The sequence below is a fragment of the Leucoraja erinacea genome, chromosome 18, assembly GCF_028641065.1.
Source record: "Leucoraja erinacea ecotype New England chromosome 18, Leri_hhj_1, whole genome shotgun sequence".
Lineage (NCBI taxonomy): Eukaryota > Metazoa > Chordata > Chondrichthyes > Rajiformes > Rajidae > Leucoraja > Leucoraja erinaceus.
The window spans coordinates 18,199,261-18,223,130 of NC_073394.1; the positions used below are offsets into that span (position 1 = coordinate 18,199,261).

Sequence of the window (23,870 nt, forward strand, 5' to 3'; positions counted from 1 at the left end):
TTACTAAAGAAAGAGGACATCTCAGATGTCCTCAAATAGAAATCCCCATCTTGGGAGCAGGTGGGACAGAGACATAAGAATTGAGAGTAAAGAATAGTCTTTGAAAAAAGCAGGTTAGTAGGAAGCATAGTCCAGATAACTGTGGGAGTCAGTAGTAGTCGTCAGTCGATAGTCTGTCCCCTGTGATGGAGACAGACAGTTCAAAGAATAGGAGAAAGAGATAGGCTTATGATATGGTATGCTTGCTATCATTGGTTGGAAGTATAATAGTCTGGAAGTCATGCTGCAGCTTTATAGGTCTTTGGTTGGGCCGAATTTGGAGTATTGTGTAAAGTTGTCGCCCTATTACAGGCAGAATGTGGAAGCTTTGGAAAGGTTAACCAGAATGATGCTCGATTAGGGGTATTAACCACAAGAGAGTTTGGACAGACTTGGGTTGTTTTCTCAGGATATAAAAATCAAATACTAGAGAGCATAGCTTTTAGGTGAGAGAGTCAAAGTTTAAAGGCTATGACTAAGAAAGGACATGTTTTTTTTACAAAGGGTAGGGAGTGCCTAGAGTGCACTACCAGAGATGGTGGTTGAAGGAGATGTATTAGTGGCATTTAAGAGACAAGCATCTGGATAGAGGGGGAATGGAGGGACATGGGTCATGTGCAGTTAGATAAGTGATGGGCTTGGCATCACTTTCGGCACAGACATGGTGGGTTGATGGGCCTGTTCTTGTGATTTACTGTTCTATATTCTATCATTTTGCACAGAAGGAGCAATGAACTAATCAAAATAAAACACACCAAATCTTATAAGGAGTCACTAATGCGAGAAATACTAAAATAAAGGAAATATTATAAACACATATTTAAAGGATTAGTCACAATATCCAAGCACATTTGTGAAATATGTTTTTCTTTACTCTAATCATGATTGAGAAAATGCTATGGTATCATAATTGAACTCTTAACTGATCAACGATTAATTTCACCAAATAATCAATCTTTAACTATGCAATATCAAATAATACATGAAATTCTCTTACATGTTTAATTAATATATTTTCTCTGGCAGTATCAAGATTTTCTTCTATGTTGTTTTCTATGCTGGTGTCAAGAGGTGGAGGACTTCCTAAGATTGTTGCAATGCAAATTTCTACTTGTACATGAAGAAAATTATTCCAAATGTATCTGAAGTACATATCCTTTTTAAAATAAAAGAATTATTTATATTTATGATTTCAGGAGGTGGTAAATATAAAATCATGCTAACATATTAATCATACATTCCTGGATGACAATTATTTCCCAAACAAATCATAACACCACATAATGGAGGTAGCCACCACTTGGACCATCATTATCGAGCCTGATCTTTCTGTTATCTCAGCAATATCTTTTAAACTTCATACCCAATTCCCGTTTGGAAATTACTGTTTTAAGAGCTTCCCCTATTCTTTAAATCAGTACGTTGCAAATTACAACTAAAACAAATCTAATCTCTTCCATCTCTGCAATCATTTTCATCTACCAATATGGTAAATTTCTAACAATCAAAAGTAAAACTACCTCCAATTTCAAATACCTCTGTTAATTTTTGCATTACCCGACTCTGGAATAACTGATTATTGTATATGCGTGTTTCTGTAAATACAGCACTCAGTAGTGAAACTGAAGGTCTCCAAACATCCAGGTTGTTTTTCTGTTTTTTATGTAATATTCCAATTGTTTCATATCCTGTATTTTAAGTAGTATAGATCATGGTGCATAGCCAAAATAATGAGATGAAGCAAAAATAAATAAATCTGTTTTTGCAAAGAAAAATATCAGATACGGCCGTTTGATTTTATTGCCTTTTTTGTGACATTTTTCAAGCAGGATTTCATCAAGGCTAATTTATACCAGAAATATTACATTAATTTTGCAATTAAATAACTCTATACAAGCCAAATTCTGATTATGCTTCTGATTTTTATCATTTATCACCCGATTAGGTGGTTTTCTGATGCCCCAAGTTTTTACATCAGAACGCGAGTAGCGGTGCCCCTTTGTTCACGTGTGAAATGTGCCACGCGTGAACCTTTTCTATATTTACTGTTTCTTTTTTTATTGTTTATATTATGTGTTTAAGCCTTCCATTGAAATTCCTTAATAATGAATAGACCTTAAAATTATGAAATAAAAATCTAGTTTGCTCACTTATTTTAGCGATGTCTCATTCTCATTCCTCAAACAACTTCACTGGCTTCCCATCTCCCACCGGATCAACTACAAAATCCTGATCCTCACCTACAAAGCCCTCCACCATCTGGCCACCCCATATCTCACTGACCTCCTCTCCCCCTACCAACCCTCACGGTCCCTCAGATCCACAAGTCCAACCTCCGCAGTTTTGGGGACAGAGCCTTCTCCAGGGCAGCTCCCAGGCTCTGGAACTCCCTCCCCCAACTGATCCACAATTCCGTGTCCCTCACCATCTTCCAGTCCCGCCTCAAGACCCATCTCTTCACCTCTGCTTATCCTTAGCCCCACGTCCCCCTCCCTTTTCATCTGTGCATTAATTGCCTCATATTGTGTTTTGTAGTGAATTCTGTCTTTACTTTGTGTACTAGTCATGTCTCTACTATTTATTTCATTCCCCTTACATGTTTTTCCTCTACCTGCTAAAATTTTTGTAAGGTGTCCTTGAGACTCTTGAAAGGGGCCCATAAATAAAATTTATTATTATTATTATTATTATTCTGTAGTCCCTCCCGTTGTCAATGCTATTTATAGCGCAATAACGGGGTTTTTTTGCATTCGTCGCCATTTTAAAAAAAAATTCAAACAACGTGATAATAATGACCCTGGTGTGAACTACTGGCCAAGGGTGGGTTAGGTGCTGACATTTTGGAAGGGAGCAAAATCAGTATGTGTCCCATATGTTTTATAACTAATTTTATTTTCTCGTTTTTTTTCAGATTTTGAAAGTATTAAATGTTGGTCGATTTTGATCACAAATTAGTTCAAAAGGATCATAGGTCGGCCCCTTCTTAATCCTGTGGTATTTCATTATGATTTAATAACTTTCAAATTTGGCCACCCATGTCATAGGTTGGTACCTTTTTTAGATATGTATCTGTTGTATTGTTACATTAGTATGCTTGTAAAGCATCAGCATGTAACAATTTCATTATTCGTGTCCTGGTGCATATGACAATTAAATACGTTGGAGTCTTAACTCTACTCTAAAAGACCGGTAATCCCAGTTTGGCTATTCTCGCCCCCAGATGTCCCAATGCCTGGTACATTTCTAGCAAATCTCTCTTATGGTCTTCTCAGAATCCAAATAAGCTTAATCGCCTCTACACCCTTTTCAAATGTGGTTTTCTAACTTCTCTCGAACCACAAAATCAGCTCCCAAGATAGAGACAACTGGTTTACAACATAATTGGCTCCAGTGTTTCAAATAGTTAAGAATCCATAAATGCAATATAAAAACATCAGACTGGTTAAATCCTCACCAATAAAACATCTATAGTGTTAAGTTCTACAAGTTCTGCATTAATACTGTATGTGTTTGTTTGCAGAAGGCTGGCTACAAGTCTGACCACATTTAGACGGGTATTCCCCACTGGCGTGTTTAATATTCCCCACGTCGTTTTCATTGGACTTTTCTACAAATAAAGGAATACAAGATTAGGAACAGACAATATAAATTACCAAATTGGTCTTAATAGAATTTGCAGAAATTAACAAAATATAGTCTAACAGTTTAAAAATAACTTGTTACCTTCACATGCATTAGAGATTTTTCATCTCTTCCTGGTACTGTCATTTAATTACTTTCAAAATCAGCTGCATAATTTTACAACGGAGATGCACGAGTGCATGATAACTTATTTTTGGAAATGTCTCATGGCGACGTACAGCAAGCAACCACTGACAGCAATGACTGTTCTGGAAATGCTGACTAAGGGACAAGTATTGGCCAGGAGACACAAGAGAATGAATGTTAGAATCCTGAGCAAAAAAAGAACTGGAGGAACTCAGTGGATTATAGAGTCAGACAGCGTGGAAACAGCCCTTTCACCACAACTTGCCCAACGCCGACCAACATGCCCCATCTACACAATTCCACCTGCCTGCATTTGGCACATATCCCTCAAAACCTATCCTATCCATATACGTGTCCAAATGTTTTTTTAAACGTTGTTATAGTACCTGCCTCAACTACCTCCTCTGGTAGCTTGTTTCATATACCTACCACCCTTTGTGTAAAAACACTGCCCCTCAGGTACCCATTAAATGTCCCCCCCCCTCCCCCTCACCTTAAACCTACGACCTCTAGTTCTTGATTCCCCTACTCTGGGTATAAGATCACCCCCCCCATCCTCCTGTGCTCCAAAGAATAAAGTCCTAGCCTGCTCAACCTCTCCCTACACCTCAGGGCTAAATCTTCTCTGCACCCTTTCCAGCTTAACAACATCTTTCCTATAACAGGGTGACCTAAACTGAACCCCATACCCTAAATGTGGCCTCACCAACGTCTTTTTCAACAGAGCGTGACCTCCCAACTTCTATGCTCAATATGCTGATGAACAAGATGAACTTCTGACCAGTGTACATTGATATAGATGCTAAACCACAATGGGCCCAGTACGGAACCCTGAGGCACACCACTAGTCTTAAGGGCCGGTCCCACTTTCACGACCTAATTCACGACCTTTTTTACTCGTGGACATTTTTCATCATGCTAGAAAAAACGCCCCGACCTACTTGATGCCACGAGTACCTACGACTAGCATCACGATCTCCTACGACCTACCTACGACCTCCTACGACCTTGCGACGACCATGCTGCGAGAACGAGTCGAGGGCAAACTTGGCAGAGGTCGTGAATTAGGTCGTGAAAGTGGGACAACCCTTAGGTCTCCAGTCCAAAATACAACCATCCACCATCACCCTCTGCTTCCTTACACAAAGCCAATTTTCTATCAATTTGTCTGGCTCTCCTTGGATCCCATGGGATATAACCTTCCAGAGCAGCCTACCATGTAGAACATTGTCAAATGCCTTGCTGAAATCCATATATATGTCTACAGCTCTGCCGTCATCAACCTTTTTGGCCACATCTTCAAAAACCTAAATCTTATTCTTCACCAGAGCCCGAATTTCTCTTGTTAACCAAGTTTCCTTATGCCAACTTGCCTTACCCTTCATTCTAACAGGAACATGGATGTCCTGGACTTTGTTAGCACACTTTTAAAGCCATCCCATTTTCCGGCATTCCTTTTCCCGCAAACAATCTACTCCAATGAACTTGAGCGGGTTCCTATCTAATAACTTCAAAGTTGGCGTTGCCAATTTAGAATTTTAACTCATCGGCCCGTCCTGTCTCTATCCATGATGATCTTAAACCTAACAGAATAGTGGTCACTGGTTCCAAAAGTCTCATCCAAAAATACTTCATCCACTTGCCCTTCCCAATTTCCTAAGACTAGTTCAATTATCTCCCATGTAGGGCCCTTTACATATTGGCTCAGGAAAATTTCCTGAATACATTTAACAAATTCTACCCCGTCTAAACCTTTTGTACTATGACATTCCCAGTCAATATTGGGAAAGTTAGAATCCCTTACTATGATAACCTTATTAGTCCTGCAGCTCTCTGCAATCTCTTGGTATATTTGCTCTTCTAAATCCCATTTACTATTTGGGGGCCTGTCGTACACTCCTAACAAGGTGATCATCCCTTTCTTGTTTCTGAGCTCCACCCATATAGTCTCACTGGACAGCATTTGTGGCGGGAAATGGATAAACAACATTTTGGGCTGGACCATTTTTCAAGCCAGGACACCGAGGTGAACTCCCTTGCTCACCTGATCTTCTTGTAAATAGTACCACTGGATCTTTTAATGTGCCAAAGAAAGCAGATGAAGGCATGCTTGAGCAACTTTGTGCTAGTTCAACATTATAGTAACAACAACTCCTTTGCCAAATTGGTAAGATTGGCATGTGAAAGCCAAATTAACAGAACCTTATAACAATGTGAGTACTTGCATAATAGGAAACAAAAAAAACCTAAAAGCTTGGGCATATGTGGCACAACCAACTTTACGTGTCAATATTCTATACCTTCAACATAATAACATATATCTAAGCATTGAAAGCTATTAAATCCATTTTACCTTTGGAGGTTCCAGTAGTATTTGATGGAAGTCTTTCAGCCTTTCTCTAATGGCTTGCAATGTGCTATTACTCACAGAAAAGGCTGCATGATTCATACCAGTTGGACAAATCTCTAGCTGGCCTTCAAAACTTGAAAAAAAGGTTAAAGCATGTTATATTATTATTGTGCAAAGAAAACGTAGAAAGGCAAAACCCTGATTCTCCACTCAGGCTCGATCATCCTTAAATTCCCATTAAATCCTTGTCCCATTAAAAATCAGATGAATTTAGTAAAAATATTTCACAATTTCCTCCCCAAACCCTTGTGACAATCAAGCTCATACAGACTACAGTAATTCCATAATGCTCATTTCAGAACTTAAGTATCCTTCCAATGGGCTAGAATCCGATCATGCCACCTGAAAAGGTACTCTGGCATCCAACCTTATTCCTTACTATTTTACACATTGAATGATTAGGAACAGGAGAATTAATGTATTCAAGTGGCCAGAACGTACACATTTCATTGTTTAAAACAACATTCTCAAACCAAGCTTAAATTTCTTCAGAAAACAATCTCAACCCTAGAGCCCATTTGATAGCCAAAACCTCTAATCTGAATGACCATTCATGTGCTGCAACAATGCTGCCATTTTAAGTTTTCATTTAATTTGCCGAGTCTCAAATTATCCCATTCAGTATGATTAAAACTATATTCAATATGCCTCATGCAGCAATCCTGATTTATTTAGCACAGCCCCAGTAAAACCTACGTGATTTTATGCGGCATTGGCAATTTACATCTAATTTTCCCCAATACCCAGAACTACAACTACTATCCTCGTTTGCCACAGTGCTAATGGAACTTCAATGTTATCACATCTCCTTGTTCAAAACCTCGACATGATAGAAATATGCATGGACCTCGCTTCTTTTTCCACAGAGAGTTGTGAGTCTGTGGAATTCTCTGCCTCAGAGGGCGGAGGAGGCTGGTTCTCTGGAAACTTTCAAACGAGAGCTAGATAGGGCTCTTGAAGTAAGCGGAGTCAGGGGATATGGGTCGAAGGCAGGAACGGGGTACTGATTGTGGATGATCAGCCATGATCACATTGAAGGCCCAGAGTGCTGGCTTGAAGGCCCATATAGAAACATAGAAACATAGAAAATAGGTGCAGGAGTAGCCATTCAGCCCTTCAAGCCTCCACCGCCATTCAATATGATCATGGCTGATCATCCAACTCAGTATCCTGTTCCTGCCTTCTCTCCATATCCCCTGATCCCTTTAGCCACAAGGGCCACATCTAACTCCCTCTTAAATATTGCCAATGAACTGGCCTCAACTATCTTCTGCGGCAGAGAATTCCAGAGATTCACCACTCTCTGTGTGAAAAATGTTTTCCTCATCTCGGTCCTAAAAGATTTCCCCCTTATCCTTAAACTATGACCCCTTGTTCTGGATATCCTTAAACTATGACCCCTTGTTCTGGATATGGCCTACTCCTGCACCTATTGCATTTTATAGGCTGTTCAGTTTCCCAAATCCAAATCCATTACACAAAGTGACCCAGAAATTGTGTCATTGTACACCACAGATAACATGCAATTGTAATATTAAATATCAAATATTCTAATGACAGTGTTATAAATGATGTGCATTAACTATGACTTACGCAGGCCTTCGAGTCTCCAGCAATGTCAATAATATTTGGATACAATTCACAATTGCTGATTCGATCTTCTCCTTATCGAGGACACTTGCAAGCAAGTATTCTAAAGTTTCTTGCCTATAAAAACAATCCCTTTTTAGAATCACAACAAACATTTTTTCAATCATTACTATTAGTATTAAACACTACAATCAAATCTAAATTGAAACTGAAGATAACCAAGTAGGCTATCCTCTACAATATTGGTACCATGTTAGCAGCATTGTCATTCAAACCATTAATACAGTTGACGGACAATTGTTAACCCAGTCCAATCCCTGTGGCACAGCACTGGTCACAGGCCATCAATCTTGAAAAACATCCCTCCATGGCCACCTGCTGACTCCTTCCACAAAGCCAATTTTGTTTTCAATTTGCTAGCTCATCCTGGATCCAACAGTCTACTGCTTCTTCTTGCGTATGGCGTGCACAGCATAAAGATGTAAGACATCTTGTTCTGTTTGATGTTCAGTTTGTGCACGCCAGGTTGATTGCATTCGTCGAAACAGGGTGGATCACATGGAGGTTGCAATCTCCCACCCTCCACAGTCTACTATGTGGAACCTTGTCAGAAGCTTGCTAAAGTTCATGTCCACAGCATCTATGGTCCTGCCCTTATCGATATTCTTTGTCACCTATTCAAAAGACCCAATCAAATTTAGGTGACATGATTTCCAATGCACAAATCCATAGTGACTATTCCTAATCAGGCCTTGTCTTTCCAACTACTGGTAGATCCCATCCCTCTTGCAGTTCCCTTGCCTTGCCCTTTCTCAGCCTGCAGTTCTCTGGCTTGCCCTTGCTCGCTTGCAGTTCCCTGGCTTGCCCTTACTGAATCTTTGTGCAGCACAATTTGACTGAACTTCCTTTGAATGCAAGTGGTAAAATCCAATCCTTAGCAAGAAACAACATCGGATCATTAGATGTTGAATCCTTGTGGGTACCATTATGAAACTGCAAGGATTAAAAAAAAATTAAAAAATCTTAATGGGAGTTATATATAAGCCTCCGAATAGCAGCCAGGACGTAGGGTACAAATTATATCAGGAGATTTAAAAAAAAAAAAAAAAAAAAAAACATGCAGGAAAGGAAATGTTACAGTGGTCATGGGGAATTTCAATATGCAGATAGACTGGTAAAATCAGGTTGGTACTGGATCGCAAGAGAATAAATTTGTAAAAGGCCCACGATATGTCTTTTTAGAGCAACTCGTGGTCAAGCTCACTAGGGAAAAGGCAATTCTGGATTTGGTGTCGTGTAATGAGGCAGATTTGATTAGCGAGCTTAAGGTGAATGAACTCCTAGGAGGCACTGATCATAATCCAAATCTGAGGAAGGACATTATTGCCATAGAGGGAGTGCAGAGACGGTTCACCAGACTGATTCCTGTGATGTCAGGACTGTCTTATGAAGAAAGACTGGATAGACATGGTTTATACTCTTTAGAATTTAGGAGATTGAGAGGGGATCTGATAGAAACTTACAAAATTCTTAAGGGGTTGGACAGGCTAGATGCAGGAAAATTGTTCCCGATGTTAGGGAAGTCCAGGACAAGGGGTCACAGCTTAAGGATAAGGGGGAAATCCTTTAAAACCGAGATGAGAAGAACTTTTTTCACACAGAGAGTGGTGAATCTCTGGAACTCTCTGCCACAGAGGGTAGTTGAGGTCAGTTCATTGGCTATATTTAAGAGGGAGTTAGATGTGGCCCTTGTGGCTAAGGGGATCAGGGGGTATGGAGAGAAGCCAGGTACAGGATACTGAGTTGGATGATCAGCCATGATCATATTGAATGGCGGTGCAGGCTCGAAGGGCCGAATGGCCTACTCCTGCACCTAATTTCTATGTTTCTATAATGTGATAATTTCAACCTGCAGTTTGCAAGGGAGATGCCGAAATCCGATGTATCGATATTACTGTTGAATAAAAGTAACTATAGTGACATGAGGGAGGAGCTGGCTAAAGTTGATTGAAAAGGGACCTTAGCAGGAATGACAGTGGAGCAGAAAATTGTAGAGGGTAGCGAAGAACGTTATCTAAGATTACATAGAAACATAGAAAATAGGTGCAGGAGGAGGCCATTTAGACCTTCAAGCCAGCATCGCCATTCATTGTGATCATGACTGATCTTCCACAATCAGTAACCCATGCCTGCCTTCTCCTCATATCCCATTGATTCTGCTAGCCCCTAGAGCTCTATCTAACTTTCTCTTAAATTAATCCAGTGAATTGGTCTCTACTGCCTTCTATGGCAGACAATTCCACAAATTCTAGGTGAAAACGTTTTTTCTCATCTCAGTTTTAAATGGCCTCTCCTTTATTCTTAGACTGAGGCCCCTGGTTCTGGACTCCCCCAACATTGGGATTTTTTTCCTGCATCTAGCTTGTCCAGGGCTTTTATAATGTTATATGTTTCTATAAGATCTCCTCTCATCCTTCTAAATTATTGTGAATACAAGCCCAGTCTTTCCAATCTTTCCTCATATGACAGTCGCACCATCCCGGGGATTAACGTCATGAACCTACGCTGCACTGCCTCAATAGCAAAGATGTCCTTCCTCAAATTAGGAGACCAAAACTGTACACAATACTCCAGATGTGGTCTCACCAGGTAGAATTACCTTGTGACTCCTATACTCAAATCCTCTCGTTATGAAGGCCAACATTCCATTAGCTTTCTTCACTGCCTGCTGTACCTGCATGTCTACTTTCAGTGACTGTACAAGGACACCCAGGTCTCATTGCACTTCCCCTTTTCTTAATCTGACACCATTGAGATAACAATCTACATCCTTGTTCTTGCCGCCAAAGTGGATAACCTCACATTTATCTACATTATACTGCATCTGCCATGCATCTGCCCACTCACTCAACCTGTCCAAGTCACCCTGAAACCTTCGAGCATCCTCTTCGCAGTTCACACTGCCACCCAGCTTTGTGTCATCTGCAAATTTGCTAGGGTTACTTTTAATTCCATCATCTAAATCATTAATATATATTGTAAATAGTTGCGGCCCCAGCACCGAGCCTTGTAGCACTCCACTCGTCAATGCCTGCCATTCTGAAAGGGACCCGTTTATTCCTATTCTTTGTTTCTTGTCTGCCAACCAATTCTCTATCCATGTCAATGCCCTACCCCCAATACCATGTGCTCCAATTTTGCCCTCTAATCTCCTGTGTGGGACCTTATCAAAGGCTTTCTGAAAATCCAGATACACTACATCCACCGGCTCTGCTTCACCTATTTTACTTGTCACAGCCTCAAAAAATTCCAGAAGACACCATCATCTGAATCAACAGGGAAAGTGAGCAAAGGATGAGCAGATGGAATTTATCTCGGGCAAGTGCAAGGTGTTGTGTTTTGCTCAGGACGCACAGTAAATGGTAGAGGCTAGAGTGTATAGTAGAGAAGAGAGATTTTGGGGTATTAGTACTTAGTTCCATGAAAATAGTGACATTGGTAGACAGCGTGGTGATGAAGGCGTTTGGCATGCTTGACTTCGTCAGTCAGAACGCTGAGTACAGAAGTCAGGTTGTCATATTACCACTGTACAACTCATTGGGAAGACCACATTTATAGTGTTGCGGGCAGTCTGGTTACCCATGATGTCATTAAGCTGGAATGGGTGCAGAAAGTCACAAGGATGATACTGGGACTGGATGGCTTGCGTTATAAAGAGAGGCTAGATAGGCTGAGACGTTATTTCCTTAGAGTAAAGGAGATTATGGGATGACCTTATAGAGATATAGAACATTATGAGGGGTGTAGATCAGGTGGATGGTCCCAGTCTTTTTCCCAGGATAGGGAAGTCAAAATATTTAATATATACAATATAAAAAATATTTGCACACAGAGTAAATGAAATGAGCTGGCAGAAAAAGCTGCAGAGATTGTACAATTACAATCTTTAAAGCATATATGGACAGGTACATAGAAAACGATAGAAATGGGCCAAACACAGACAAATAGAACTGGCTCAGATAATGATTGTAGTCAGCATGGACAAGTAGGGCCAAAGGCATGTTTCCATGCTGTGGAATTTCCATGACAATAAAATCCATTATTTTTATGGATTTTCAAATTACTATTATTCTGGGGCTCATGTCCATTGATTCCAGATAGAGTAAATACAAGTAAATACAGTGATAAATAAGGTGCATGGTATGCTTGCCGTAATCGGTTGAGCCATTGGGTATAAGAGTCAGGAAATCATGTTGCGCTTTTTAAAACTTTGGTGAGGCTGCATTTGGAGTATTGTGTACAGTTATGGTCACCCCATTGCTTGAAGAATGTGGAAGCATTGAAGAGTCTGCAGAGGTTTACCAGATGCTGGTTTGATTGGAGGATATTAGTTAAAAAGGAAACCTGGATTGTTTTTTCTGGAACATCAGAGGTTGCGGCTGGATCATGAGAAGCATAGATAGGTTAGACAGTCGGAACATTTTCCTCCATGGTGGAAATGTCAAAGACACAAGAGTCAGAGGGACAAAGTTTAAGGGAATAATACAGGGCAATTTTTTTTGTAAAGCACAAAGAGTGGTGAATGCCTCAAACGTGCTGCCAGGGGTGGTGGTGTAAGCGGATAAGATTGTAACATTTAGATAGGAACATGGATATCATGGAATAGAGGGTCACGTAGGCAGAGCAGATTAGTGTTACTTGGCATCACGTTCAGCACAGATATTGAAGTGCATGCTCCTGTGTTGTGCTGTTTTATATTCTCTTTTTTTTTTAATATATATTGATCAAACATGAGACATATTAATTGTTAATCCAATCTTAATACCGCTGAACAAATACAAATATATTCAAGAGATAATGCAACCATTTAGTTTTCCAATGTATGAAACTATTGCAATTCTTTTCCAACAGATAATGTTGAAATCATATAATTTTACCTGCATAACATTTGCCTTCATTATAAATTCAATACAAATTGTGCAATTTTATGATAACAATTATTTTCTATCAAACTACATACTTTTCTATTGTGGCCAAAAGTGGATCTGGTTCTGGTAAGCTCTGCATCTGAATCATCTGGTCTCTGCTAAGGCGGATGATTTCACACAACGATTGTGATGCATTGGAGTGCCTCTACAAAGAGAAATTGATGTTTGAGGACAACCATTTTAGAATTAAAAAAAACATCAAACTGTATTCCAAATTCTCCAAAAATGCTGCCTGACCTGCTGAGTTATTCTGGCACTTTGTGTCTTTTTAAGGTAGGTATTTCATATGCTTCTTAACCATTTAATATGTTCTACCGCTTTCAGGCGTAAGTACACTTGCATGCCAAGATCCTTCGGTTTTCAGACAGTAACAGACAATAATGTAATTATTTGCATTCTCCAGGTGTATCACCGCTCGCACTTCTTGAGACAGTATCTTGTTCATTGGACCACTCCCCTGTTGTAGTTCTGCAGTCCAATACATAAATAAGAGCATGCCAAAAGTAGTGTGGCATTTTATAGTTATATTGTGAATACCTACATATTTTTAAAGCACCCTATAGAATTGTAAAACTACAGAAATTGTGTCAGGAAGGAAAATAAAGCAATATGCTTCATTACCCTCTGTTAACCACTAATTAAAAATTATTTCCTTGACATTTTGTTTTGGTTGGGGGCGGGGGGGGGGGGGGGGGGGGGGAGAAGAAGGGTGGCAGGTAGCAAAGTAGAAAAACAAATCAATAAACTTGTGATATGTGAAGGATATTACAATGGATGTTGAATGTTCTTTCCTTCTAATACATTAACATAAATATTTGAGAACTAAATCAGATGAAATGGCATTTATTACAAATGCATGCAATTCAATATCTTCTAAGAAGATGAGATGCATAATTTGGCAACTGGCTAGAGTTTTAACACAGAATTAAGTTACAGGAATTCATGGATCACTACACTGGTATTTTGATCGGCCTAAATCCTTGGAAAATTTACTCATCGGCCCACATATTGCTTTCAGCAGCAGAGAAACCGCACCTCTCATTCACCTACCTGACAATCTTTGTGCGCTAGTCATCAGAGGTTTTCCTAAATCTAACAATATGATGCCATTTTATCCGTGGATAAAACAAGGAAATTAGCCTCCAACCAGATTGAGATTGAAGAACTTTCTCATAACTTCAGGAAGTTGAGGAAAGACACAAAAAGCTGGAGTAACTCAACGGTTCCGGCAGCATCTCTGGAGAAAAGGAATGGATGAAGTTTTGGGTCAAGACCCTTCTTCAGACTGAATGTCAGGAGAAAGGGAAACGAGAGATATAGACGGTACATAGAACAGATGAATGAAAGATATCAAGTAAGTTGGAGCCTTCACTGGTCCATTGTTGGCTGTGGGGTAGGTGATAAAGTTATACAGACAGTGAAACTCACAGGACGACAGTGAAACTAGTACGACAACTAGGGGGGGGGGGAGGGGGGGGGGGGGGGGGGGGGGGGGGGGGATGCTAGGGTTATTTGAAGTTAGAGAAATACCGCTGGGTTGTAAGTTGCCGAAGCGAAATACGAGGTGCTGTTCCTCCAATTTGCCCCACTCTGACAATGGAGGCGATCTAGGACAGAAAGGTCAGTATGGGAATGGGAAGGGGAGTTAATGTGTGTGGCAACCTGGCGATCACGTGGGTCAAGACGGACTGAACGAAGGTGTTCAACAAAACGTTTGCCCAGTCTGCGCTTGGTCTCGCCGATATATAGTCCACTCCTGGAACAGCAGATGAGGTTGGAGGAGGTGCAAGTGAACCTTTGCCTCATCTGAAAGAACTGTTGGGGTCTCTGGACAGAGTCAAGGGAGGAGGTATAGGAGCAGGTGTTGCATCTTTTGTCATTGCAGGGAAAGGTACCTGGGGAGTGGGTGGTTTGGGTGGGAAGGGATGAGTTAACCAGGGAGATAATGGTCTCTGCGGAGGTAACAGTCTCTGAAGAAAGCGAACCAGTGGTATAAATATGCCTAATTTCAAGTATCCCTTGCATCCCCTCTCTCACCGTCCCTCCCCCACCCTCGTCATCATACTAATTTCACTGTCATCCTGTTAAGTTTCACTGTCTGTATAACTCGTTATCAACTGCCCCACAGCCAACAATGGACCATCGTTTCATATTTTCATACATCTGGACAGTGCTTCCACAACTCAACATTTTTTTTCCTGAAATAGAATTCCAAATTACCTGGAAATTGATGTTATTTCCCGGCCAGGTAAACCTTCCCCAACTGCACATATGCGACTGCTGCCCCAACTGCGCACGCGTGGATATCGGGCCCACTGCGCATTCGCGGGGAGACGGCGTCCCTACTGTCACGGGCGCCATTTTCAATTGTGATGTGGCTGATGGGCCACCCCCCACTCGCAGGCGCGAATGGTTGTAAATATACAGGTACATACTTTTTTCCCCCCCACAAATCATCCCACGGGCCTGATTGGACCCCTTCGCGTCTCCCCGAGTGTGCGCAGTGGGCCCGGTATCCGCGCGTGTGCAGTTGGGGCGGCAGTCGCACATGCACAGTTGGGGAAGGCTTACCGGGCTTGGAAATTTCCCGAAATTATTTCATTTCCCTAAAATTGCCCGAAGACAATCAGAATTTCCCGAATTTCGGGTAATTTCCTTCAAAGTGGAAACTGCATCTGGACAACATTTTCATACAACTGGCCTCAGAAGAGATTGAGGGTTGTGAACACACTTAAACCTCGAGTTAGATGGAAAGAAAGTCAACACAAAATTCATACACATCCAAATGTTCCTACTCTACAAAAGGAAGAAGGGGGTCAGAGCTACTGTAGCAACACAATTGTGCCATCATAAAACATATCAAATGCACTCCAACCCCTACAACAAACATAACAAAGAGTATTAGGCAAGAATGTTTATTTGCATTCAATACCAGAATATTGTAAATAGAGTAAAAACCTATGCAATCTGTTGCAAAATACAGGACACATCCAATGTTGGGGATTATTCCGGAATTTTAAAAAGTACATGAAAATAGCAGTAATTAATTGAAAACAAAAACAAGTCTTCAAAATATCTGTTCTAAGGTACATTGGATTGAGTAAGTTTGAAATTAAAAGGGCAGTTTTGCAAACAGATGAGTCTGCCATGGATTATGCAGACCATAAATATCAGGCATATGAAGAATATTCAGATGTAGTTCGTAGGCCCCCCTCGGTCATGACTAACCATGGGTGATGCATCCTATTGTTGGCTGCTTGCTCCAAACCTCGGCTTGAGCAGCGTCGCTTGTGGCTGAAGAGACCAATACGGGAGTGACAGTCTCTGTCGCAAAGGTCACATTTGTGTGTGGTCTCTGGTTTGTTGAAGCTGCTGCACTCCTTTATGCGCGCCCGCTTGTCTGCCGCTGCGTTCAACAGTTTCTCTTCCCCCGTTTTGAGATGTTGGTTCAGGATACCTCTCCACCTCGTGCGGTCAGCTGCAAGGCTCTCCCAGGACTCCACATCGAAGTTGAGTGCCTTCATATCTCTCTTGCAGACATCCTTGTAACGTAGCTTGGGGCGGCCGATGGTTCTCCTCCCAGATGTCAGCTCTCCATAGAGGATGTCTTTTGGAATACGGCCATCCACCATGCGGTGGACATGTCCCAGCCACCACAGTCTCTGCCTAAGTAGAGTGTACATACTGGGAAGGCCAGTGCAAGACAGGATCTCGGTATTGGACACTCTATCTTGCCAGGATATGCCCAGGATATGGCGGATGCTTCTAAGGTGGAAGGTGTTGAGTCTTCTCTCCTGTCTGGCATATGTTGTCCATGTCTCACTGCCATACAGCAGCGAGCTGTTGACACAGGCGTTGTAGACTGCTATCTTTGTCTTCACTGTCAGCTTTGGGTTGGTCCACACTCGAGTGGTGAGGCGAGCGAGAGTTGTAGCTGCCTTCCCGATCCTCTTATCAATCTCTGTGTCCAAGGAGAGGTTGTCGGTCATGGTGGAGCCGAGGTACGTGAACTGATGGACGGCATAGAGTTCATAGTCGTCGATGGTGATGACAGGATGCGCCTCTGTATCCTGCCCCAGGACGTTCGTCTTCTTCAGGCTGATGGTCAGTCCGAAGTCCTTGCAAGTCCAATAGAAGTGGTCCATCAGTAACTGTAGTTCTTGCTGGGTGTGGGACACAACTGCAGCGTCATCGGCAAACAACATGTCTCTGATGAGAGCTTCATGTACTTTTTGCTCTGAGGTGGGTGAGGTTGAAGAGCCTGCCATCTGATCTAGTACGCAGGTAGATCCCCTCTGTTGCAGTGCCAAAGGCATGTTTCAGGAGCAGAGTGAAGAAAATCCTAAAGAGTGTGGGTGCGAGGACGCAGCCTTGTTTGACGCCACTGCGGATGTCGGATGTGGACAGTCCTGGAATAATCGGGTCTTTCTGAAAATGTAGAAGGATGGCCGGAGCTCAACTTATCAGAAGGTTTTAAACTTGGGAATAGATGTGGGATCCAGCTATCCTGCAAAAGTAACATAGCCCAGGGGGATAGACCAGAGGAGAGAAGAGAGGAGGCAAGGTGGCACTGGCAAATGTAGCTGCTGTGAGGACAGAGAGGACTTGCTCTGTGTGCCAGCAACTAGGACACTGAGCAAGAGACTGTCACACTAGACATAGAACGGTATAGGAGATCAACTGTGGTCTAACAGGCCATGGCTGGTGGTGTCTAATAAGAGAGGAAGATGGGAGAATCACCTGCCAAAATAAAGACAGAAACCATAGTATGCCTTACTGTCCACTGACTGCCAAACAGTTCAATCTGGTGCAGAAAGCATCCAGGTCAGACAAACAACCGGTGGCATCCTCCATTGCTAGTACTAACTAGATGGAATATAGTGTAACAAAGTGTGGAGTCATGCATTTTGGTGGTAAGAATAAAGGCTTACACTATTTTCTAAATGGGGAGAGAATTCAGAAATTGGAGATGCAAAGGGACTTGGGAGTGCTGGTGCAGGATTCCCAAAACGTTAATCTGCAAGTCGAATCGGCAGTAAAGAAGGCAAACGCAATGGTAGCATTTATTTCCAGAGGGCTAGAATACAAAAACGGCGATGTAATGCTGAGGATCTATAAGGCGCTGGTCAGGCTGTATTTGGAGTATTGAGCACCATATCTTAAGAAGGATGTGCTGGCTCTGGAGAGGTTCCAGAGGAGGTTTACAAGAATGATTCCAGGAATGAGTGGGTTAACATTTGATGAGCGTTTGACGGCACTGGGCCTGTACTCGCTGGAGTTTAAAAGAATAAAGCGGAACCTCATTGAAACGTACCGATTGGTGAAAGGCTTGGATAGAGTAGATGTGGAGAGGATATTTCCACTAGTGGGAGAGTCTAGGACTAGATCAGCCTCAGAATTAAAGAATGTTCCTTTAGGGATGAGATGAGGAGGAATTTCTTTATTCAGAGGGTGGCGAATCTGTGGAATTCTCTGCCACAGAAGTGTGTGGAGGCTAGGTCAATAGATATTTTTAAGGCAGAGATAGATAGGAGATTCTTGATTAGTACGGGTATCAGGGGTTATCAGGAGAAGGGGTTAGGAGGGAGATATAGATCAGGCATGATTGAATGGCGGTGTAGACTTGATTCTGCTCTTATCACTTATGATCTTATGGTCACCCACGGACATGCACAAGGGCTTTACTAGGGGACTAGCAATACAACAAGTTAGTGGACACCAGGGCATCAGTATCAATAACTGACTACACTTACCTATGACTGGAGGTGCTATTTATTTCACTGTGCAGGGGGAAAAATAGTGATGGGCAGAGAGAAGTCACAGATATTTGAAATAGGGGGAAATGCACCTCCCTGTGTATTTCTGGGTCTGTCCAAATAACGAAGGTACTAACCTGTAAATAAATTAACTAAGGGAGACAGAACTGTTATAGACTCAACAAAAAGAGAAATAACGTCGTCAAGTCAGGGACAGCAAGCACGCATATCTCATTGAGTACTCAACATAGCTTCGGCAACCCTGGTCTTCAGAATATTTGTTTTGCTGTTCATTTAAAGCAGTAAACAGTTCAAAATTAAAAGAACAGCTTGAAAAACAGACTAGCTGTCCACTAAAATAATATAATTTGTTAATTATATTGTTAAGTAAGCAATAACTATGGTCAGAGCAGAAAACAAGACATAGACCATAAAAGCAGCTATCCAATTAAAATTCAATTCAAGGGAACTGGCAATAGGCAAATTGACCTGCAGATCCTACTATAAATTGTGCCAGAGTTACCATATGGAAGCCAGCTAATTCCCAACACAGTACCAAAAAACAATTACCAAAAAAAAAAATGTAATCAAGGATGTCATTGGGAATCTCTTAGGAGACAGATTTAAATACTATTTATATGCCAACTTGGAATTAAATGCCATACTTTCCATGCCTGTATATTGTCCTTCAAATTAAATCTGCTCGACCAATTGGGAAATAAATGTTTCTGGAAAAGAATGACCATGCAAGGTCCAAAAGGCATTCACAAAAGTTCTTCTAAAGTTTCATTTCAGTGAAGACTACCAGCGACAATTTTAATATGAATAAAGATATCAAATTTGGACAGATTCCAGACTCTATATTGTCTTCAAAAATGTGGGTAAAAAGCTTTATGATATTTGATCAACAGTTCTAAATGAGACCAAAGATAGTACTTACTGGCGATCCTTGTTAAAATAAGGTAAGTGGAGGACTTAGTATGAACTGAAAGATCTAATTTCATAAATGACCATCTTAATGAAAGATAGGTTCCAACAAGAATGATTATCTGAACTTTGGTTAAACTTCAGATTAAAAAAACTATATGAAACCAACTAGATTATTTAAATTCTTCAGTGCCTAAATGTCCACATAACCCACATTTATTTCCAGCAATACCATAATTTACATCTACTTACATCTTCATCTTGAGATGGTTGTATCATTTCTATTAAATGTTGAATAATCTTTTCCTCATTCAACCACTGCAAAATATAAACATCACCAGTAAAAAGATGTTGCAAAACTAAAATTGAAGTTAATGCTAAATCAAAATTTCCTCCGCCTTCATCTCAAATGTATCCTTCACAACAATAGATGCTTCAGATATTATTTCCTTCACTTGAACATATAGTTTAAATGTGTTCTTAAACATAACCAACTACACTGCCCACTATTCAACAATTAATAATATTTCACCTGCTTGCATCCACATTTTCCAGCCCAGAATTAATTAATCGCATTCACTTTTCACATTATTTAACAACCCCTCCCCTACCTCCACTGTCAAATGCTGGAAATTATAATTTGTACATGATCTATCCATATAATACACAGAATTTTTCGACTTACATTTAAAACATCTTGCCTTAGCTGTGGTGGCTCAATGCATGTCAATAACCTGAGTAGCAAGTCCATAAGTGCCGACGTCCCAATGTGTTTGAGCATTAAACTTACAAATGCATCCTTCTTTCGTAAAAATGTAATAATCTGCAGAAGATGATTTTTTTAAAAGCACATTTCTTGAATGGCAATAAAATACAGTCCCAACAACTGTAGGCAAAAGTTAATTAATTAGCTTCTTTCTTTATCCTTCCAGCATCAAAACTTGGGTGCAGTCAGTAATAACTCTTATTTCCAACTTCATAATTGTTTTCATTATCAAAATTTTCTGCCTCAAAAAAGCAAAGTTCATAAAAAGAAATTGAGGCAGATCTCAGAATAATGTTAAAATTTCAGTAACATACAATAACTTGCAATTTCATAGTATGTTTAATGTAGAAAATTGTCCCAAGGCAACGTAACTAGAGAAAACACTGAAGGAAATGATAGCAGAAGAAATAACCAAATTTGTGAGAATTATAGCCCTGTCCCACGGTACGAGTTCATTCTAAGAGCTCTCCCGAATTTAAAAATAATCAAACTCGTGGTAAGCACGGAGAATGAACGTAGTGGGTACGTCGGAGCTCGGGGACGTCTCTTAGCGCTAACGGCAGGTACTCGGGTAGACTCGCTAATGGCAGGTAAGCACGGGAAGACTCGTGAAGATTTTTCAACATGATGAAAAATGTCCACGAGAGCCCCGAGTACCGACGAGTGGCCATTACCGTAAATCTCCGAGTTCGAATCAGCGCAAACTCGGGAGAACTTTTGGAATGAACTCGTACCGTGGGACATTGGTTTGAGGTTTTCAATAGCATCTTTAAATAACTCAAGAAAGTAGAGAAAATTGCTGGAGGAAAGTATATTAACCATACAAATAAAAAATACAACTTAAATCATAAGAATATGAAAGCCAACAGCAAAAATTGCTAATTTAATCATTTATTTAACCTTAGCATTATGCCACCGAATTATGCAAATATACGGGCGAGATTGAGAAATCTTCAGTTAGTATCATTCTTCCTGCTCAACTATTTCCTGCATAACGTTACATAGTACATCAAATAATACAGCACAGTACAGCACAATATATGTGCCATACATGATGCCAAATTAAACTAATCTCCTCTGCCTCCACCCGATCCATACATCTCCATCCCCTGCGTATCCATGTGCCTATCTAAGAGCCTCTTAAATGACACTACTGTATCTGCTTCCAACACCACTCCTGGCAGCAAGTTCCAGGCACCCATCATACTGTGTAAAAGAACACCGGCTCAACACAGCTCCTTTAAACATAATTTTAAAAATGTTTCATGGCATTCAAATATTCAAGAAAATAAGAAAATTCTAACTACCAATTTATGAAAAAATTTATGTTATTTTATGCTCTTTACTCCAGGTACTGTGAACATTGTTCTAGTGATGACAAATCCGATTTGCAGACATTTTTAACTAATTGACAATATTTGGTCAGTATACTAGAGTAATAATAATAATAAATTTTATTTATAGGGCGCCTTTCAGACATCTCAAGGACACTTTACATAGATTAACAGGAATATAAACATACAATCAGAATAAAAGAAATAATAAAGACATCACAGAAACACAAATTAAAAACAGAATTCAGTCCAAAAACAAAAAATCAAAAACACAGTGTGAAGAGAGAGCAGCGGCAGCTAAAGCGCGCCAGCGTCCACTCTCCCTTCACGGCAGCCATCTTGGACAAAGAGTAACAGGATTACCATACAGACAAAAAATCATCCCCCCAACAATGGATACCACTGTGGGGGAAGGAACAATGTCCAGTCCCCAACCACAAGTTCACCCCAAAGTCAGGCGTATTGAGGCCACCGCAGTTGCCTCTACTGAGGCCCGATGTTCCTGGCCGTTCTCACCGGGTGATAATTAGATATTATGATATTAGATATTAGAGTAATAGACTAATATATATTAATATTATATATTAATATATAACATGATATTAGAGTAATAGACTCCTACAGTGTGGAACCAGGCCCTTCGGCCCAACTTTTTCGCAACGGCCAACATGTCTCATTTACACTAGTCCCACCTGCCTGTGTTTGGCCCATATCCCTCTAAACACGTCCAATCCATGTACCGGTCTAAATGTTTCTTATATGTTGCAATAGTACCTGCCTCAACTACCTCCTCTGGCAGCTCATTCCATACACCTACCACCTGTTACCCTTCAGATTCCTGTTAAATCTTTCCCCCCTCACCTTAAACCTATGTCCTCTGGTTCTTGATACCCGTACTCTGGGCAAAAGACTGACTGCATTTACCTGAACTATTCCTTTCATGATTTTACATACCTCTCTATAAGATCCTCCTGCGCTCCAAGTAAGGGAGTCCTAGCCTGCTCAACCTCTGCCTATAGCTTAGGTCCTCGAGTCCTGGCAACATCCTCGTATATCTTGGCTGCACCCTTTCCAGCTATTCATCTATGATAGCCTCCCAGTATTTGAAAATTCATCACAAAAGCATTTCATTTTTCAAAATGTAACTGTTGGCAACCAAACAGCCATTTAATCTTTGAAAATATGCACAATAAGTTGGACACCACAGCAAGTCCATATTCAGAATGAGTAAATGCTTGTGCGATTACACTTCTCAGCAATTGCCAAACCAGCAATAACAATGAAGCAAGGCAACAACAAGTATTACATAAACATCTATAATACAATACTTTTCGCTGGAAAGATACCGAAAGAAACTTGAAACAAAACTGCATAAGGGGATAGAAATGGAATAACAAAGTTCTGGTCATTCGGACCAAGTAAATTTACTATGTTTCCCTTCTATCTCTTACAGTACTAAAACATGGAAACTGTTAACACACTAAAAAAAAATAAGCAAATAATAACATTTAGTACACATCTCTTACCTGTTCAGGTTTCCTACTGATAAGAATGCTTAGCACTTTACTGAAAAAACTTGCAAGCAAAGGGTTAAGTGGTAGCTCATTCTGCAGAAAGCTGTAAAGTTTTGTTAGCAAAGGTTCATCTTCTGCTAGTCGGTCATTTAGTTGTGCTACATCTGAAGTAAGCAGCTCACATGATATGTTGGGATATCTGGAAAAAAAATTCAGAACATTATATGACAGGTATAATTAAGGAACTGCTGGTTAGTATTTTGCAACAACCTGCTCTTAATTTTACGAAAGCACGACCATATTCTAACGTAACATACTTCTGTTATTTCAAAACATTTACATGTATATCTTGTAGCAAATGTCTATTATATAGCAAAATATCTATACAATGGGCTCTTATTACAAGATGTATTAACTCCCCTCCATTAAAACAAACTGGTTAACTGCATTATCTAAGTCATAAATAAATGCTCATTGCATCGATTAATTATTTCCATAGCAGAAAGATGGGCTATGTGTTCAAATATGTAAACAACACAGCAATAGGTAATATGATCGACAGTGCAAAAGAAACATAAAATTATAAACAAATATTAATAGATTTTGAACAAGGAAAAAGGTTTTCAACATAATCATGTGCAAACTAATTCATTTTGAGCTATAAACAAAAAGAACTGATCAGATTACCTATGAAATGCTAGATTGAGTGGAAGACCAACAAAGATTTTGGGAGCTACATCAATAAAATGTCAAATATTCTTACAGAAAATACAGTAAG

The 23,870-nt window shown here is 40.4% G+C and overlaps 1 protein-coding gene across 8 annotated transcripts in view; it reads right to left on the minus strand.

The window, feature by feature from the left end:
- Positions 1 to 23,870, minus strand: part of LOC129705704 (serine/threonine-protein phosphatase 6 regulatory subunit 3-like) — an 86,735-nt gene that overhangs the window by 48,641 nt on the left and 14,224 nt on the right. For all 8 annotated transcript variants that reach the window (XM_055649426.1, XM_055649424.1, XM_055649427.1 and 5 more), the window contains exons 3-10: positions 23,105 to 23,291; positions 20,164 to 20,301; positions 19,731 to 19,796; positions 12,828 to 12,940; positions 7,811 to 7,924; positions 6,161 to 6,290; positions 3,494 to 3,646; positions 1,037 to 1,195 (exon numbers count right to left, since the gene is read on the minus strand). In XM_055649426.1, the coding sequence (XP_055505401.1) occupies positions 1,037 to 1,195; positions 3,494 to 3,646; positions 6,161 to 6,290; positions 7,811 to 7,924; positions 12,828 to 12,940; positions 19,731 to 19,796; positions 20,164 to 20,301; positions 23,105 to 23,291 (1,060 nt within the window). The remainder of the gene's footprint in view (positions 1 to 1,036; positions 1,196 to 3,493; positions 3,647 to 6,160; positions 6,291 to 7,810; positions 7,925 to 12,827; positions 12,941 to 19,730; positions 19,797 to 20,163; positions 20,302 to 23,104; positions 23,292 to 23,870) is intronic.